This window comes from Pelecanus crispus, chromosome 6, assembly GCF_030463565.1.
Source record: "Pelecanus crispus isolate bPelCri1 chromosome 6, bPelCri1.pri, whole genome shotgun sequence".
NCBI lineage: Eukaryota > Metazoa > Chordata > Aves > Pelecaniformes > Pelecanidae > Pelecanus > Pelecanus crispus.
This window is the reverse complement of record NC_134648.1, coordinates 50,783,310-50,802,606: the sequence shown is the minus strand read 5'-3', so window position 1 is coordinate 50,802,606 and position 19,297 is coordinate 50,783,310. Positions and strand designations below refer to the sequence as shown.

The window sequence follows — 19,297 nt, the reverse complement described above, 5'->3', positions numbered from 1 at the left end:
CTCTATTTGCTCCTTAAAAATAATTAGAATAAGGTATGTACTTGAAAGCCTCCAACAAGCATAGAATATTTTTTAAATATTTTTTTTCTGAAAGAAGAGAATGATCTGCTACTTACATAGCATCCAGATTTGTCCCATTAAAAGCATGGCCTTGGATGCTGGTAAAACCATTATTGTAGAGTTTGCTGCAAGCAAAAAAAAAAAAAAAAAAAAAAAAAAATCAGTGTATTTTGGGTTGTTTCAATACCTGAATAACTAACATCTTATGTGTCATTTTTCTTGGCAACAGCACATTTATGGATGGGTTAAATTTAATCTCTTGAAGAAGCAGCAGTTATAGTGCAAGGTCAAACAAATGCCCAGCAGCATTCTTGAGTGTAGCTGAATCAAGAATACCATGTGGCAGGTGTGCCATCTTTAACTTCTTTTTACAGCAAAGACAGAACTAGACTAAACCACTTTGCTGTAACTTTCCCACCCTCAAACTAAAAACAAGGAAACAAAATTCTGCTAGGGCTGATTAAGGAAGACTAAAGGAACCAATACCTAGCAAAATAGGTATGATTTTACTATCAGGCCTGCCTGAATTTTTAGAACTCATTCTTGTGCCCTCTTAGAGCAAAAGGATTTTTTTAAGAATTTCTTCAGAATTCATTCTTTTGCATTCTAGTGCTCTTCCCCCTAGTTCAGGTCATAACTCATTACAGTCATTTTTTCTCTCCCCTCAGCCCTTTCTTGTGGCTCATATTGAGTATGACTTGCATAACTGAACTTTATTTAACAATTTGCCTTCAAATATGATTCTTCTGATATTTGCCACCCATTAGTTTTCACACTTAGGTTGCAAAAAATTTAGACACGGTTCTAACCAAGCTGTAGCTTTACAGAAGGAGAACTCTGCAAACTTCTCCCTTTGATTTTCTCCAATATAATCATTCACTGGCACTAGGCTCATACAAAAGCAAAACCACTTTGGTCAAGCCAGTTTAAAGAAAAGCAGCAGGGCTGATTTAACGTCTGTCTGACTGTCAAAGTAAAGGATTTATGCAAACTAGATTATAGATACTACCTGTCTATGGTGTTTCTCTGTTACAAACCACTAGAGAGCAGGACAGAGATACTGGTTTTTTTAAACATTTTACCATATGCTTGAGAGAGGTAATTGCCTTGTGACTTAAACTGGAAGAACTTACAGAGTTAGAGATTCATTACAAAGCCCATGGAAAGCATTTGCAGGCACTGAAGTCAAGAAAGGATTATCTGCAATTTCGCTGAAAAAGGAGACAAAACATCACAATCAAACATCTGCCCAACAGAGCTTCTCCAGAACAGTTTTACTATTAATTGTTCTCTGCCTTGATAGTAAATAAAAGTGTAGAATAACTTGTTTAGTTATATCTAAGTCCAGAAGATACATGTGGGATGATTAAGAATCGAGCATGTTCCAGCATCCAGGAAGTGAGCTTGTGAAGTAGATGGGTTTTATAGTCCTGGCGAGGTGTGCTAGCCTGCGTGATTATACTGGTTAACAGCACAGAGCGGTCCCTTGTCTCATAAGCCACAGAATTAGCAAAGTAAATAATGCTGCAGTGTCAATTGAGCCAGCCCAAGTGACTTTAGAGCTGAGATCCTGCTCTCTAGCTAAGTTCAGATAAGACAACAGATAATACATTATTCAGGACAGAGGCATTTCACTTTACAGAACTGCACTGAGCACAAGTGAAATAACTTAGTACGTGATCTAAGCTAACGATTCTTCTCAACTCTTGTCCAAATGAGTGTTTCACTATCTGTCATTTCCTAAATACTTTTTTACTCCCACTCTGCAGTCTTATTAAATACTATGTATCTTCAGACCAAAACTCTGTTGTGACAAAAGGGACAAAGAAAAACTAAATAGAGTCACTATGACTAAACTGGAGAAAAGAGAGAGGAAAAAGCTGGTAGAAACAAAGGGCAGAGCAAAGTGTCTGATTGTCCTTTTCTGCTGTTTCCTGAATTAGAGCCTGGAAACCAAAATATTCTGCAAATTTTTCTTTTCTTCAGCTTGTGGATTAGATGTGGTCTAGTAAGGCCAGACCATAACATCCATGGGCCGAGAAGTCCTAACAATTGCCCGTGTGACAGGAACAATTTCATTCCTTTTCTGTGCTATATATGTGCCTATATATGTGCTAACACTGAACTGTACTGCAACCATTTTAATTCCAAGTAGTTTTCACTGGTAGGTGGTTTCCACCACAAGTTATTTTGGTTTGACATTTTTCAGATTGGTTCACTTTTCTAAATAAATGTTTACTTGTAAGTTGCTTGACCTCAAAGTCCAATAGTGATATAATGAATGCTATTTCCCCAGCTATACCTTATTCATCATTTAGAAACCTATTATTCTTCAAGAGCAGATTTTTTTCTTGATGAAAGAAACAAAAAGGCTATCTGTCATTGAATAGCAATGTTTAGAAATACCTCCCTTGAAAGTGCAGGTCTACTCTTTAAGAAGTCTTTAGCATACAAGACCATGTCTAATTTTTGTTAGTGATCTTTATCAAAATTTTTCAAGGTATAAGTAAAATAATGTTTTCCTGTCTGCCACTTAGAAAGGCACTGAGTTTGTTGGAAGCAAGGACACAAATGGTTGTATAAACTGCTTCTGTTTCATCTAGCCTATTTAATTCTTGGTTCTCTCTACTCAGTAAGTATAGTGTTTAATTTACAATCTAGCAGAGCTTAATCTAGGCTAAAGCCCTTTTGGTCTTTGAGGAACTCCCTAATAGCTCTTAAGATGTAGGTGTATCCCACTCAGAGCTCTGGCTGACTCAGGTTTCAATCTCAGAGGCCTACAGCCAAGGCAAATATAGCAGCTCCAGGTTATGCAGCATGAGTTGGCACAAGGCTTACCTCTAGTCTCAGAAGATCCTTGAGAGGGAAGATCTCATTGCTCACCACAGGTCTAGACTCTTCAGCAAAACAACCAGCATTTCTACATTACTCTGAGGTTCATCTTGCCAATGGCAGACCATGAATGTAGTGGGAACTGACCATTCTTGACAAGAATGCCTCTTAGCAGCACTAAAACAGTGCCTGGGGTAGATCTCATCATCATCTCATTCAACTACTATGAAAAAAGGGTGAGTAACAGAAGGGAGATGTGTAGTCCTCTTTCTTAAAGACATGCTGTGCCAGCCTGAGCTGACCTCACTACTAAGGCTGTTATGAAACCAAAGTGCTCCTGGTCTAGTGACTTCAAAGCTCTACTTTATTTCTTAGCTTTGGCAATTTGCTTTTTAAGCTCCTTTTCTGTTTCCTTTGTTAAAACATTAATTGTATGAATCAATGTATTTTGGATAAAATAAATCTCCACCAAAATCTTCCTAAAAATGTGAGCGCAGCCAACACTGAGCTTTTTAATGGTGTAATGATAAACAATTGCTCTCAAGATTGTCCAGTTCTCCTGTTCTTGAGTATTCTGTGCTCAGGGTGGGGTCTGAAGAAAGAAGGCAGAGAGGCAGTGGAGGTTATGATTCAACAATATAGGAGCTCAATAAAAAGTAGTATCAGAAAATGACCAATATGAGCTCACCATGGCAGCACAAATTTGTTAGAAGAATGTTGACAGGATGACTTCAAGTTAGCAGGCTGTATGTCAGACCAGGTCCCATGTATTCCTACTTCAGACTAATTCAGGTATTGCACAGCCATTACAAAAACAAAATAAAAGCAAAAGTTCTGTAGAAGTTGTGTATCGTGCTTGGGCTAATTCAAGAGAAATGTGCTTGTGTGTCCATGTCTCTCATCCAGGTCAAATGTATAGTGCTAGGTGACCTGGCATTTTCCAGATTTGGTACTAATGGTCATTGAAATATAGCTTGAGGAAAAGTGCTTTGTCAGACTTATTTGACATTTTTCTCCAAAAGAGAAACCTTCACTATAGGTTTTCTGGGGATCTAAGGATGGCAGTATTCTAAACAGCTGTGAGGATACACTTACAGTAAAAAGTTCACATCAGATGAGTAGATTTTGGTGAGGTCTGGAAATGCTTTGAGTCCAGTATTAAAAATACCACTGAAAGAGAGAAGAAACAGAAAGAATTACATATACTGGATCACTGAACAACAACAAACAATATATTTAAAGCATTCAACAGTGCAGAATGGTTATTTCACCCTCTCTGTTGTCAATCAATTCATTTATAATCAACTGTCCAAAGTACAAGGATGCAAGAATAATTAAAAAAAAAAAATCAAAATACTAGATTTATGATAAATTAAAGAAGCTAAAAGATGGGAACACAGAATAATAAGACAGCTAAGCAGATCTGCAGGGGGAAGTAGCCTGTGAGGTGGATATGGAGAAAAAAAAAAGTGACTCTGGATTCGCTTGTGAGATTAAGGCTGCTGCAGACATTAGTCTGGGCCCCAAATCCTCTATCTTTCATTAAGGCTAAAAGCTGTTCAAATAGTTCTAAAAAGGGAAACTGTCTTCAAATGTGAATACAGTTAATGCCCCTTATTTCTGAATTCCTGTAGAGTCGAAATAACTTAAGAAAATATAGTTCTCAGTTTTTAAAACTATCCTCCTGAAATGAAATTGTTTTGACTACTTTCTTTTTATTGCCTTCAGATCTATAGGAAAAATCTTTCCTCCTCATCGCTACCCCCACCACACACACAGAGCCCTTTCTAGAGTCTTCCAAACATTACTCAAAATCACAGAAGTTATTCTCTTTCTCATCTTTCTCTCTGATGCTATAATTTTGGAATTTCATGGTTTGGTTACTCTGTGCTGCTCTTTAGAAACTTCATGGGAATACAGAGAATTCTTCAGGATTTCTTTCTGCCTTAGAGGTCATATGAAATCAAGTGTCTATAGATGGGCTTGTCACATTTAGCTGACAGGTGTACTTTAAAACCCTGTGTAAATATCTAGTAAATATAAAAGATGTGTATATTTCTGTTGTGTCCCTTATTCCCACTATTCCCTACAAAAATACAGTAAGACAACACTTATCATAAGAAGAAAGCTAGCTGCAGAATTTTGCCAAGGAAACATTAGTGTATTCCAGACATGTAATGGAAAAGAAGAATGGCAAAATTACTGATGAATTTGCGAACATGTTTTCCTTTCTTGCAAAAGTAGTCAACTTTCCAACCCCTACCCTAGCTGGCTTTCTGTCATTAAAATAAAGCAACAGGGAAAAACATTGCAATCGGTTCCAAAATGAAATGCAAAGAAACAAAACTGGTATAGTGTAAAGAGTCATCTGTGAGGCTTAAGTGCCAACCTGGTACAGGTGCTAAATACTTACAGGTATTTCAAAAGTGGGAGGTTGTTAAAGGCATCTGGATCTATGTAATCCAAGTTTCTAAGATTTCGAATTTCACTGTAAAAAAGGGAGAAACATTACCACATTGATCATTAATATTTAATTATTTATCATAACAGAAACCAGCAATGTTAAAATGAAATTTCAGGGACCCAATTCCTGCAATGAGTTTTTGTACTGGCCAGCACTAGCTCAAGACCACTATGCCTTCTGAGCAATCTTACAATGATGAAATATCATCTGGATAGATCTGGTCCTGGAGACTGGCTATTTTAAGCAAGGGGGAAGAAGCACCTGAGATTTGATTATGGATCCTTTGTCTGCATGGTCCTAAAATCAAAGTAATAGCCTGTGGTCATGGCTATTACTTTGAACACGGTGACAGTTTTGCGTCTGCAAACTTGAGTAAAAAAAAAGAAAAACTAAGCAAAACTTTCAGTACTGATGTATAATGTATCAATTTACAACCATCTTTAGCTTATAATTTTATGCTCTATTTTTCTGGTTGCTTCCTTCATGTCTCTAACAGTGTTTTGTATTATTTTTCTTGTCTCTTTTACAGAACTCATCAGTGGATCCAAACAATGGCTCAAGTCACTTAAATTAACTCCATTCCAAGACTTGAAATGGACACACCATTCACTATATAGCCACGTCCAGCAGTATAGAGGATAGTGTATCTCTTTGTTTTATACTGATGCAAAATGTAGCACAGACTTCATTCCTTACATCCACTGTCCACAGTTATGTCTTTAAATGCTTCTACCCAGGTGACAGATGCTTTTAGACTGCACATGTAGAAGAATCAGCCTGATGCTGATCATGGCTATAGCCATGCTGGGTGCTTTTTGTAGGTGTGTTGGTGGGGCTGCTTACCCTCCAGCCATCATGATCATTGCCTGGCATCATGACTCATCCTCATTTTTCTGAAATGTTTGTCTCTGCCCTTAATGGAATGTTCCTCAATCTTCCTCATTCCTCTCTTTTTCAGCAGATTTCTTTCTTTTCTATCCATAACGACAGTCAGCAGCCTGGCTGCACCAATCAGACTGTGCCAAAATTCCCTGTCAAGACTCAGTAGACGTACAAAATTTTCACCCTTTGTGGAAAAACCCCACCCATATCCGCCCCCATCACATGCACACTTTTCCTTTCCTGGCCTCTTTGCTCTCTCCAAAAGGGGATAGCCCTTTTTGCATGTTTGCTTCTATTTCTTTACCTTAAACCAGCTCTGGACACTGGTCTTATAACTCTGCTGGAACAACTCTCAGCCTTTCTTAATACAGAAACCGTATAGGAAGAACAGTGCCAGTCTTCCTCCTGAGACTAGCTGTGGAGCAGTGGGCTGAGGGAAGCACTTCTTGCTATTTATATAGAAAACTTTGTTGAAGATGACAGGTATAAATGGCATGGTGGTGCAGGTTGTATAGGTGATGTTCTGGTCTTAAGTCAGTCCAAGAAGTGGTGCTACTCAGCAGAGATTCAATGGGCAGAAACCAGTAGTATTTAATTTACTGTGCCCTAACAGTGCCAAGTAACCTACACAATATAGGTATCAGGAAGTTGGGTTTTAAGGATACCTCTGCCACTGGAATAATTTTTGCAGGATAAAATTGACCCAGCCAGGTTGTCTGAGAAATAGAAGTGGGAAAAGAGACATAAGACAGTAGATAAATCAATATGTAGATACAGGTACCAAGACTTCAACCTCTCTATATACTGTTGTACTGACAAAACAATTCTGCTCCACCTTTCAAGTCTTCAGTTTTTACTCTGTCTACTCCAACATTGCAGGGAGACAAGGATTTGCCTTTTACTTGTGTGTTAAACTGATGCAATTAATAGCTATACAACTGCTATTACAGTGCTGTATTCAAATATTCTTCATGTCTGTTAGCTACTTTGAACAGTACTGTTTCTGTATTTAAAAGAAATCTTCTTAGTGTCAGTCTTTTGCTTCTCTCAAATGATTTTATTAGTTATGTAGCTATCACACTCCCAACAATGGAATTTGCTCCATAAACTTTAACTGACATATTTTTTTCATCACTGACTACATTTAAAATGCTGGACTCATGAACTTCCTGGCCAGATATTTCTTTGTTGTGGACCAAACATATTCCAGGGAAAGACAGTTGTAAGATCAACCTTCAGCCTAGAAATGGATCATCAGGTTTTGGCTTGTTGCTATTCATAGTATTCTGTGTAAATTATTTGGATGAGGGTACTGAAAGTAAGAATTCGAAATCTGCAGTTGGTACTAAAATTGGAAGCACAAAATAATGCAATGATATTCAATCAGATTTTCATTTATTAAGTAACTGGACCATGAGAGGGCATGTGCTGTTTAACAAAAGCAAATGAAAAACTAATCAATCTGGGAATAAAAGATTTGAAACTGCCAGATGAGACAGTTGGCACAGTAACCAGAGAAAAGCTTAAATAATGTGAGTGAGGAAATCAATATGATTCAACTGAACATTGGGGAAAGGCTTATGTCCCTGCTGTTTGATTTCCTTGAATTGGTAATGCTGGGATTAGGAAAGAAGTATTCTTTAATATGTACTGTATTTATATTTACATTTTGTCCTACACCTTGTATTACAGAGGTTTCTTAAATCCCAAAAGGAAGAAAAGGGCTCATTGTGGTAGGCACTGCAGAAATCAACAGCAGACAGCCAGTTGCTTAGAAGTCTCTAGTCAAAATAGATGAGAAAGAGGATGAGAGAGGTATAAAAAGGTAAAAGCTGATTTGACCAAAGTGAATGCTATGCTTAAGAAAAAAATCATGAGAAAAATCCAATTTTCCCTACTTCTTCTCCAGTCAAATGTGCCTCTTGCAATAGACTGGCTAAATATGTGGCCTCTCATTTCATATGTGTGAAAAAGAAAAAGATCTTCAAATTCAGTTCCATTCATGAACTATGCTGCTGTCCTTGTATTGCACATTCAAACATCATTAATCTCAGAGTACTGGAAGGAATCCCACCCTGAAATCACAGAATTAAAGGATATCTAAAGCTCCATCAATACTGGAGCCTATGAAGTTAAGCCCATAAGGAGAATAGATATTTGAATAGTTCTGATGTCATCAGTTAACAGGATAGTGATACACAATCTGGATTTCACAATTTCTTTTACATTAATCAGTCATGAGTAATACACTCAAAGGTGCCTAAATGTTATATGATAGTAATTTTCAAATTGTAATCAAAAGACTGCTGTGGTGTAAGGATTACTTCCAAAGGATCCAAAAACTAAGAACAGCACGTTGAGGGGGGTTGGGCTCGATGATCTCTCAAGGTCCCTTCCAACCTAAAGCATTCTATGATTCTATGATTCTATGATTATCAGTAGATTCATTAAACAGGGTTTGCACTTTTATCAGTAAGCTTTTCTGAATTGGTGAATTGAAAAGACTGAAGCCCACTGATTTAGAAAGTTAAGGTTCCTTTGAAAAGCAGCTCTAGGAAAACTATTAGTAGTTTTAGCTGCCTAAAATGCAGATAAAGCCAAAGAGTATACTTAAAAAAACCCTAGTAGGCTAGTTTCCAGGTATCTAAGTGTCTATGAGAGCTGATTTTAAGTGACTGGAACTTTGACACGCTCTATAAAAACAACTTAATCTTAGCATACAGTGCTTAAATTCTGCATCCAACAGAAATGTAACAATTCTGAGTCCTTCTGGGAATGAAATGTTTTAAAGATATAAAAAACCTAAGACAACCATCTTCTAGGCATCTTAATAGGCATCTTTGTTGACTGTTGATGCAGAGAAGCAAAAGGTGCCCTGAACAAATATTTCACTTTGCATTTTAGTCCTCACTAAAATTACTTAAAGTTGCTCATAAGAAAAAAGGATGCTGCTACCTACCCACAAAGTTAACAGAATTATTTGTGGAATATTTACAAAATTATTCAAATCATAGAATCATAGAATCGTTTAGGTTGGAAAAGACCTTTAAGATCATCCAGTCCAACCATTAACCTACACTACCAAGTCCCCACTAAACCAATCAAGGGTAGACTAGACTAAACCATGTCCCGAAGTGCCACATCTACCCGTTTTTTGAACACCTCCAGGGATGGTGACTCCATCACCTCTCTGGACAAAGTTACTTTAAAAGTTACTTTAAAAGTTACTTTAAAAACTATTCAGCTTCTGCTTTATTTTTAAAAGTACATGAAACAATTAAGAATTGGCTTATTTGTGCTTTAAAGACAATCAGTGATTTAAATTTTGTTTCTGGCACTCAGACTCGTAATTAGAAATGTACTAGGTTCACAATCAAGCCACCACCTCACTGTCCATGAACAGCAACTCAGTTTTGCTTTTTAAAGAAAATACTTAAAAAAGTTTAACACGTTAAGAACAGATGTGCAAAGTCACTTGATGATATAAAGTCCTGTGCCAAGACTTACAAATAACTATGAACTTACGTGTTCAGTTACAAAGTTATAAATATTTAGTTCAAAATCCAAATGAATTTAATAATTAAACTAATAATAAGAACTATTCAAATATTAGACTAATGAATTAATTAATGAGACATGTTTGCCAGATAACTTCTAGAAAGGTTAACAAGCTACTTAACATCCTATATGAATTTAGTAACATTTAAAAAAGCACAAACATTTATATATTTAAGTGGCTTCTAAATTTCATTTACCAGACATATCTTTCATACCCGCCTTGCAATACTGACACATCCTTGAGTTCGTTCAAGACCAGAATCCAGAAATTGCAAATCTGGCCATAGAGTCTCAATATAATTACATTATGCTGAGATACCTACGAAGAGTAAGGATACCCAGGTCAGTAGTTCTGAAATGTTTTAAATCAGCCTTTTTTTTTTTTCATGTAGTAACTTGAGACCCCCCTCTACCTTCTTAGACTTAATTTGCCTATAGCTTCTTTGGCTTCTCTCACTTGTATATATACTTCCATGTTTCATTCTCCCCCTGCAGCCAAACTATCCATGTTATTTCATCTGCATGCACCTGTCAAGCCTCTGCACCACCAGCACCAGAAAACTGGCTCGGGCTCCCGACAGTCTATTCCCTACCTCCAGACTGCAGCTTTTAACAAGATTTTTCTGCACAGCACTTGTCCCAGTGCCCTGAAATTCACTGCAGATATACAGCAGTCCCCCCAAATCTCTTCAGTCTCCCTCTCCAGTTGCTTCTCAGATATTTGTGTCAAACCACCTCTCCTTTCTGCAGTGCCAAGTCCCATGACCTGGCTCCCCGAGCTGTCCAATAAGACAAGTACAGCCTTGGCCCAGAGGCTGGCAAAGACACCCCGGCCCTTGGCTCCAGCTCACCACAGCTCGCTGCAGAGATGGAGAGCTGTCCCCCACCAGCTCTCCAAATGACGTCACATCTACGAGGGCAAGCCACTTGAACCATAACCTTTGGCCCTGTTCCCAAATGCTGAGAGGACATTTCATATGGTTGTATAAGAGCAGAGAGCTTTTGGAGTGAGGAGGAGGAGGGAGTAGGGAGAGATCAGAGGAGAGTGAGAAGAGACACAGAGAAGGGGAAAAGAAAGAATGAATTTTCCTGGGGTTCCTTCCACAGGAATGTTTTCCTGAGAAACAATGACCTAATTGCAAAAGCTTTTTATTTAATGTAATGCTACCAAGCTGCAGCTCTACTAGCAAGACAACTACACAGACACACTGACTGGTGATCAGACACTTTCATAATTATATCTAGAAAAAAAAATACTTATGCCATTGTATGGGAGAGACAGTTCTGAATTTGTAAATGTTAACTTTGTCTCACAGACATACTTAAAAAAGGTAAAGACAAAAAGAAGGAACAAGAAACAATTGTGAGACCAATTTAACCCAGTTGGGGAAAAAAAACCCCACAAAGCCTTGGCCCTGATTTTCATCTTCATAGAGTGGGAATTTTGCCATTAATTACAACTAAAATGAAATCTGACCCATTAAAATACAGCAGGTGATCAGTATCCTTAATTTGCAGAAGTTGCTCAGCACTTGACAGGCATAGGCTTATAAAAATGTGACCCATGCTTAAAGAGAGCCGAGGTCTGGAAGGAACAGAAAGTCAGGACAGAGGCACATGAACTGAATAAGGACCAAGAAAATGGAGCACTGAAGATCAAAGCTGAAGTACACTAACAGGCTTGGCAGATAGGAATGATGACGAACACAGGATGCCTATTCACATGACGCTTGACTCAAGCCAAAGCAATTAGTTCCTCCCTTTCACAAACACTACATTTTCTCCTAAGAAGTTCTTATGTTTCAAAACAAATTTTTTAAAAATGAAACTGTGTGTATAAGTTTAAATTAGGTTAAAAAGATGAAACTGCACTTTATGGAAAGTCCATGAAAAACAACCTGTGAAAATGAAACTCTGTGAAATGACTTCTTTTCAAAACTGTTTGAGTAACTTCAACCTCCTTTAAAATATTCTATGATAATCTTTATCCAGTATTATTTTAGCAATAATACTTTGAAAATACTATGCAAATGGAGAACATTAAACAAATGCATAGCACAATGTATACATTTATCCCTGAATAATCTTGTTCTTTAGAAAGTAAATCAAACCCAACAACGATAAGCATTAACAAATCACAGGAGGTACAGAAGCAATTAAGAAAAACGGTCAAATTTATAAATTGCTTTCTTTTAAAGCTTATATGCAACTGCCTAATTTGTCAGATGCCTGGATATTCCCTGATTAAATAATACATGTGCCTTCCAAACAGATTTTAAAAATCTGGTAAGCGCTTTTGAGTGGTAGAGGTAGCCCCTCTTCGTGGGCTATCTGCAAAGGTTTGGGGCCTGCCTATAGCTTTTGTGAGTAGAGTTCTGGTGTCTTGTCCTGGGTAGTATTTTTGGCTCTTGCGCAGAAAAAAAAAAATTTATATCTAGTATGTCTGTGCACAGTTTCTTTTTTGGTACTGCCTTGTGAGAAATAGAAGGGGTCCCACATTACTATAACCCTTGTATAGCAGATCAGGAAACCTCCTCCACATGATGCCCTCCCTGCAGCTGGTGCCATAGGTGACATGAGTGTAGGTGCCAGTGAGCTCTGCTGACTCCTGCCCAGACCTGCAGCTTCTCTGTCATGGACAGCACATCCAGGCCTGGATCTGGCATGGGTGTACTACTGTGGCGATTTTGGACCTTGCTGGTGTGCTTTAGAGGAACCGTGACAGAGGCATGCTTATGGCAAGGGGCACTCTCGGTCCTCCCAGGCAGGAATATAAACGTGCTTTGGGGGTGGCTAGAGACTGGAAGAGGACAAGAGAAAAGGTTTATACTCAGAGTCCTCACCAACCCTTTAGGTAGTAGAAAGTAATGCAAATTAGGCAATGCTACAGAGCACATCACACGAATGAGTGCCTTGGGAGGCACTGGCAACACCAGAGCTACATCCACCACTCCTTCAAACTAGTCACACATTTAAAAGTGCGCATTTTGTGCAAGAGTCCTTTATATTCAAAGGCTTACATTACATTACCCTTTGAGGAGATCAGTTTTGTGTTATGAATTAAGATCCTGAGGGAGATTTTTCTAGTCTGTTCTCCACCTTGAATCTAAAACAGAAACAATAGAAAACAGCTATCTAGACAGTTAGCTCCTTTTACCTCAAGCCATCCTCAAGAAGCCTTTATAAGCATATAATTTAAAACAGACAAGATACTACACTGCATATTGCATGGAAGAATCCTGCAATGAAATGCAATGGCCCAAGAGCATTTTATCTTTAGCTTCTAATAAGGTGAACCACAAAATGAGTACCACATGAGGAATTTGTAGTGCATAGTGCCAAATGCTTTATTCATTGCTTATAAAATGTGCTGCCAGTAAATGTGTCATTAAATGTTCATTTGTGTTAAACAAGAAATCCTAAAGACACAACAACTGTGAAAGAGGAAAAGCGAACATGGAGACGACAGACCTGGAAAAAACATCTACAGAAGAGGGAATGGCATTATAACCAAAGATAAGCACTGTTATCACGCCAAAGCCTTCCTCTGAAACTCTTTCAAGAATATTACAGGAGCATGTTATTGGGCTCAACTAGGTTTCAGGATTCTGGACTCCACTTGTAGCTCTGCTTGTCAGGTACTCTTAGGGGAAGCATTTCCACTTTCCAGCATTAGTTGCTCTCTATCTACAGTAACAGTGATGATATTATCTCCTTTATTTTTATTAACCTTTCTGTTTCACATTGTGTAAAGTAGAAGGAAAAAAATTATAGAAAATAGAGCACTGTTAAGAGATCACCTACTTCAATCTCCTTCTCTGAGTGAAGATTAAATAGACCTATGGAGTTTCTGATTACACAGCTTTAAAGGCCTCCAGTGATAGGGACAACCTCCCCAGGAAAACAGTTCTAGTGTTTACTTAAGCTAGCCATATGAAAATATTTCCTAGAGCCTAACATGAATCTTGCCTAATCTCATTTAAGGGTATTATTACTTCTGCTTTGTCAAACAACAGTGTGGAAAATGGGTGGCAGCTTTCACCCCTTGCAACAACCTTAAAGAATAGATCTGCCTCTGGCATGTTTTCTTTCTGGACACAAAAGTCTTTCCTCTTTGACAATGTCGTCTGGATTTGTGACAACTGCAATGCTCTCCCATGGAACCTCTGCAAACACAAATCTTCTCTGGACTATGCCAAACTGCAACTCAGCTGAGCCTTATGACACTGGCACACTTTTGATTCCCTCATTTGGATCAGTAATGGAAACATGGAAGAGTACCAGATGCAGGATCAATCCTATGAACCTCTATTCAATACATTACCTTCTCATTTTGACAGGGTACTGCTGAATGACAGGAACTCCCTAGATGCAGGTATCCTACCACTTTTGTAACTGCCCTAGTGTATCATTTGGTGAGGACTGGTCAGAACAAAAAGGTATGAAAACACTTCCTAGAAGCCTTTGTCCATATCATTCCCATTCCATTTAATAACCAGATAAACACTCTTTGTTTTACTAGTGCACTTCCAGAATGATTACTTATTATTCTTCATGTCTCCAGCTAGTGCCATTTTGCTCCATGCTTTGGCCCTTCTGATTTTATTTCTGGCACTTATATTACGGTTTTACACTTACCTTCAGTAATTTGACACAAGTAATTCTTAGTGGGCAGTTTATTTCAACTTGCCATCAAGCTCATAATATAGTCCCACATATTTTTTACTACACTTTCTTACACTTCTATGGGAGGATACAGAAGAGCAAGGGAACCAAAAAGGTGTAGGGAAAGAAAGCACAGATCAAAAAAGGCACTGACTCCACATTATGGAGAAAGGAAATGAGAAAAGGAATATTTAGCTACAAAGGAGACAAGAATGACAATTCAAACATCAACATGTATGTTATTTCCACACATCCCCAAATTTATTGTATCGCTGTATTCATTTATTTAATTACAGTACTTACATATGAGTGACTTTACTTAAACTGTTGAAGGAATGGGCTTCCAGACTCTGAAGTGTCTCATCTATGGAGATATAGCTAAACACAAGAAAACAGAAAAAGAAACGTGTCTCAGACCTTGGCAAGCCATGGCTAGTGCCCATCATGACACTTTATTTTTCCTCTCATTCTTTTTCTTATCCAACTGCCATGACACTGCCAGACACACGGACAGTGTCTGAGGGAGGAACTTTTAACAGGATTTTGATTTTGACTGATGCCTTAGATGCACAATATACCACAGAATACAGTTAAATAAAAACAATACAACAGTGCTATTAAGCAGCAAAAGCAAACATCTATATTTCACATTTCAGAATGATATATCTTCCCTTTTCCCCACTTAAGATCACCTTGAAGTTTTCTAAAGGGATCTAGCCCTCAGGTGAATTGGCATATTTCTCTCTATTGAACAATTAAAAAGGAAGGAAAGAAACAAAGACGGTCCGTGGGCCATCACTGCAACAGCTGTCACAATTTCTCTAGAGAAAAGCAGATCATCAGGACAACCGATGCTTTACTATTGCTGAGAAAAAAAATGTGCTGTGACATGAATTTAGAGAGAAACTCTAGCCATACACTGAATGTTGTAAAGGATGTAAGGAGTAATGCGGCTCAGAAGTAAAACCAGGTAGCAAGCTTACAAAATATTTATTTGTACACAGTTTAGACTGAGTCACATTTGTACTGCTAGTGATCTACTGAACGTGATGAGAAAATAGCTCTTCAGAGTCTCTCCACCGTCATTAGGAGGATGATAATACTGGAACTACTGTTAAAGGCTTTGAAGTGCGAATAAAGTTGCAATACAACTAACTAGTGCAGATTTTCAGAGTAACTGACTTATTACTAGTTGGGTTAAATTATCTGATTCTGTCTTTCAAGATATCTCTTAGTTTTAAAATTTACTAATGCTGGAATAGCATTTAAAAGATGTACTCCTGTATTTTATTTACTTTTCTAATCATATTTTATATCATATTTCTAATCTATAGATCTTTTAAAATAATTGGAATTACTTGTATATTCTTTATTATTATTATTAAAATAGTCAAGTAATATCTTTTGATACTCTTGATCGAAGTTACTGACTCAGTTTTAATATTTTGCATGGTTATACATACCCTAAGCAACTTGATCGTTATTTTAAATGCACAAAATTAAATTGACTAGAGAGCCTTAGATGTCAATTTTAGATGTCAAAATCAAATAAAATATAATAATAAAGAGACTGTATCATATGCCTTTCCTCCTTTTTAATCAGTAGACCTGCAAAGACCTAGAATCATACTTAACTTAAAAAATACCCAACCGATATTTTACATCAGTTATAATTGTGTTGTGTTCCTTAAACAAAGCAGAGATGATTTTTAACATTCTTTCAATTTTTTCCAGTGACAGTATTAAGAGTAGTAATAGTAAATAGCAAGTTAAAATATGATCATTTAACCCAGAAGGGCTTTTCAATACAATCAATTATGGATCATGTTTTTATTTTTTGTGGAAATTTTAAAGAAGATAAATCTTTTTTTTTCTTTCAATGGATGTTAAAAAATATTTAAAATGTTTTAAAAAATCAGAAAGAATACTTTGTGACCAATACATGCTCTAACCACCAGCAGATGACTAATACAACTAACTGTTCCAAGGGAATTTATGTCCTCTGCAGACTGGAGCTAAAAGCATATTACCTGAACTAATTTTAACTCTTCTAACATGAGATTTCCTTTTTATTGGTCACTTAGGAGATGTATTCAACAGTGTTTGAAAAGATACCAGAAAAGTAACTAGTAGAGATTTTACAACCAACAGATTCTACAGTAATATTGCTTTTACAAAGCTATTTGCCTCTTCCAAAAGGAAGGAAGATAATAAAAGAGGAATACAATAAAGAAAGTATTTCCAGTCTGTACCTCTGCGACTGAGTATTGCAGAATTAGGTATTTATGTGAGATGCTTTAATTTTGTTTTCCTGTAACCAATAAATGTCTATTGCCCAGGCAACTGGAGTTTGGTCTCAAAAGAAAATTAATTATTTCATTTTGACAGAGCCTACATTTCAACATACCAAAAGATAGGTTATATCAATGACACATTAAAAAAAAAAAAAAAAAAGTTGCTCTATGTAGCAAACAGGTATATATAAATCAGCTTGACAGAAAATGAAATTAAAAATGAATAATGAACATTGCATCTTTGGGCTAGGAATTAGAGAGTACTTTTTGTGTGCTCCATGATCAAAATGGGTCACCTTACATCAGGCAGGCAAGTGCTTTTCTCTTACATATGAGAAGAGGCAGAAGAGTGGCAATGGGGATTCCTCCTCCTCTCCCTCACCCCTACAGCCACCACGTCCCTTCCCACCATGCTGCATGTCACATTTTTACTATACTGCATGGCTTGGAGCTGACTGAGTTACAGTTTTGTGTCTTTCAGCTGTGGGACAGAAGTGGGAAGGAAATGGCTTATTTTCTTTGCGTGTTGACCTCCATTCTTCTGCTTCATAAGCAGATGTATTTGTGTACATTAATTAAACTACATATCATTGAGGACAAGGAAATGAGTAGTTTTATTTGCTTTAGTGTCATCTAGATAAACACCCAAAAACCACACAAACACATTCAAAATCTCCTCTGAGACAGGAATGTCAAACAGAAACATGTATTAGTAGTGTATAAACATTTACTTCCAGGTGTTCAGTCTCCAAAAACCTTTGGGCTCTGGCTGATGAACATATAATACAACATGTTAAATGTAAGAAATAAAAATCATAGCAATCAGAACTGGAAGGAGTTGCATCAGAAGAAGAGAGAAAGTGTGTTTAAATTCCCATTTTGAAGGCATGTTACAATTCAGCACCTCCTCTCCCTACCAGCTGTGTTTAATTTGCAGGATTTCAAAATACCTTCAACACCCATTGTGAATACAGTCATAGCTTAAACACTAAATGCACAGGTTCAGAGACAGCCTGTTTGCAGATAACACTTTAATCGCCATTGCCCATTCAGAAAGAACCTGAGAACACAGGATTTAAAGCAGATCGGCACGTAGCAGTAGCAACAAGGCCCTCTCCCTGCCCTTATTGTCTTCCTTCACCCTCTCTCCACCTTTCTCTGTTTTTTTCCAGCCTCAGCATCCCCTGTGCTGCTGCCCACCAGCTGCCCCTGTTCTCCTCTGCTGGTGATGGAGGGCAGCTCGTGACACGCGGGGTGCTTCACGAGAGGACAACCAGGAGCAGCTAAGGCAATCGAAGCCCTGAGCTGGGGCTGTACTGTATGGGCTGGCACTGGGGGGCAGGGGAGGTGTGGGAGCACTGGGGTGCAGATGCATGCTAGGTGTGGGGAGCCGTGTGGTGGCACTGGCTGTGGGACAGCAGTGTGCACGGGGTGCGAAAAGGCACTGCGTTGCACAGAGGAAAATACTGCACAGGGGGAATGTTGTGCTCTGCATGGGGCTGCTGGCAGAGAGCGCTGTGCAATGCAGGGATGCTACTTTGCGTGGAGAAGCTGTAGAGAAAACTGCTCAGGGAGCTACAGGTCAGGTGTCTGCGAGGTACTCATGAATGTGACCCCAAAGCATCATCCTGAGCCCAGGAAAAGGGTTCCTTATCCTTGACCTTAAAAATACTGAGTGTTCAACCTGTCCTAAGTCAGTAGGAAATACCAGGTGAAGCCCTTCTACCAAGATTTAATGTATTTGCAACTTTAAGGATGTAAACCAGATATTTCTCTTGCCTCTGAATACCTTATAAAACCTTTTTTCTTCATTGCATTGATGCATTTGTGACAGGAATCAGCTTTGCACTTGAGCATTTCATTGAAATATATTTTTGCTTCATTCCTGTGGCAAAGCAGCACAGGGAAACAATCTCTATTTCTGGCTATCAGGAGTACATAGATCTGCATTCATTTAAGAGAAATAGTAGCTCTAAAATTTTTGCTTAAACAAGGTTCATAAAGAGGACAACTAAATTTTCTATTCAGTACAGAGGGAAAAAAGGTTTATTTGTGGAAATTATGTAGTAGAAACCATATAGCAAAATGAAGTGCTATATTTGGAACAGTAAACACAGCCCCTATCACCCTATTGAAAACTTCAGAATATTTTCTAGATGAGTTTACAAAGCAAGGCATGATTGGGTAATTTTCATTGCTGATGGAAATTATGGGCTGGGAGAGGCAAGTGAGAGATGTGGTACATTAGAGGCCAAGACATACACACAAGAGCTGTAGTTAAAATACAGGTACTTGTTCCTTAACCCAAAGTTTATATCAAGAAGGCAGGAGTTCATGAGCTGCAGTACTACTAATGCTATAAGAAAAATCCAGAAGAGCATTGACACTATTCAAATTTAAACCACTGTCTATTCTTCACAGGCTTTTTAAAATTAGCAAGACAAAGAGAAATGTGGTAATCCAGAAAGCATTGCACAGCAGGAGAGAGAGTGTAACACTACTACATCAGGTCATGATTTTAGGTAGGTTACTGCTATGTTAA

General features: G+C 37.9%; 1 protein-coding gene across 3 annotated transcripts in view; it reads right to left on the bottom strand.

The window, feature by feature from the left end:
• The window catches only part of TSHR (thyroid stimulating hormone receptor), a 66,339-nt gene that overhangs the window by 19,574 nt on the left and 27,468 nt on the right, over positions 1–19,297 (bottom strand). For 2 of the 3 annotated variants that reach the window (XM_075712603.1, XM_075712604.1), the window contains 4 exons: positions 5,306–5,380; positions 3,988–4,062; positions 1,194–1,271; positions 117–185 (listed from right to left, as the gene is read on the bottom strand). In XM_075712603.1, coding sequence (XP_075568718.1) covers positions 117–185; positions 1,194–1,271; positions 3,988–4,062; positions 5,306–5,380 — 297 coding nt within the window. Of the gene's footprint in view, positions 1–116; positions 186–1,193; positions 1,272–3,987; positions 4,063–5,305; positions 5,381–14,764; positions 14,840–19,297 lie in introns of all 3 variants that reach the window. The other variant, XM_075712602.1, reaches the window with a different exon arrangement.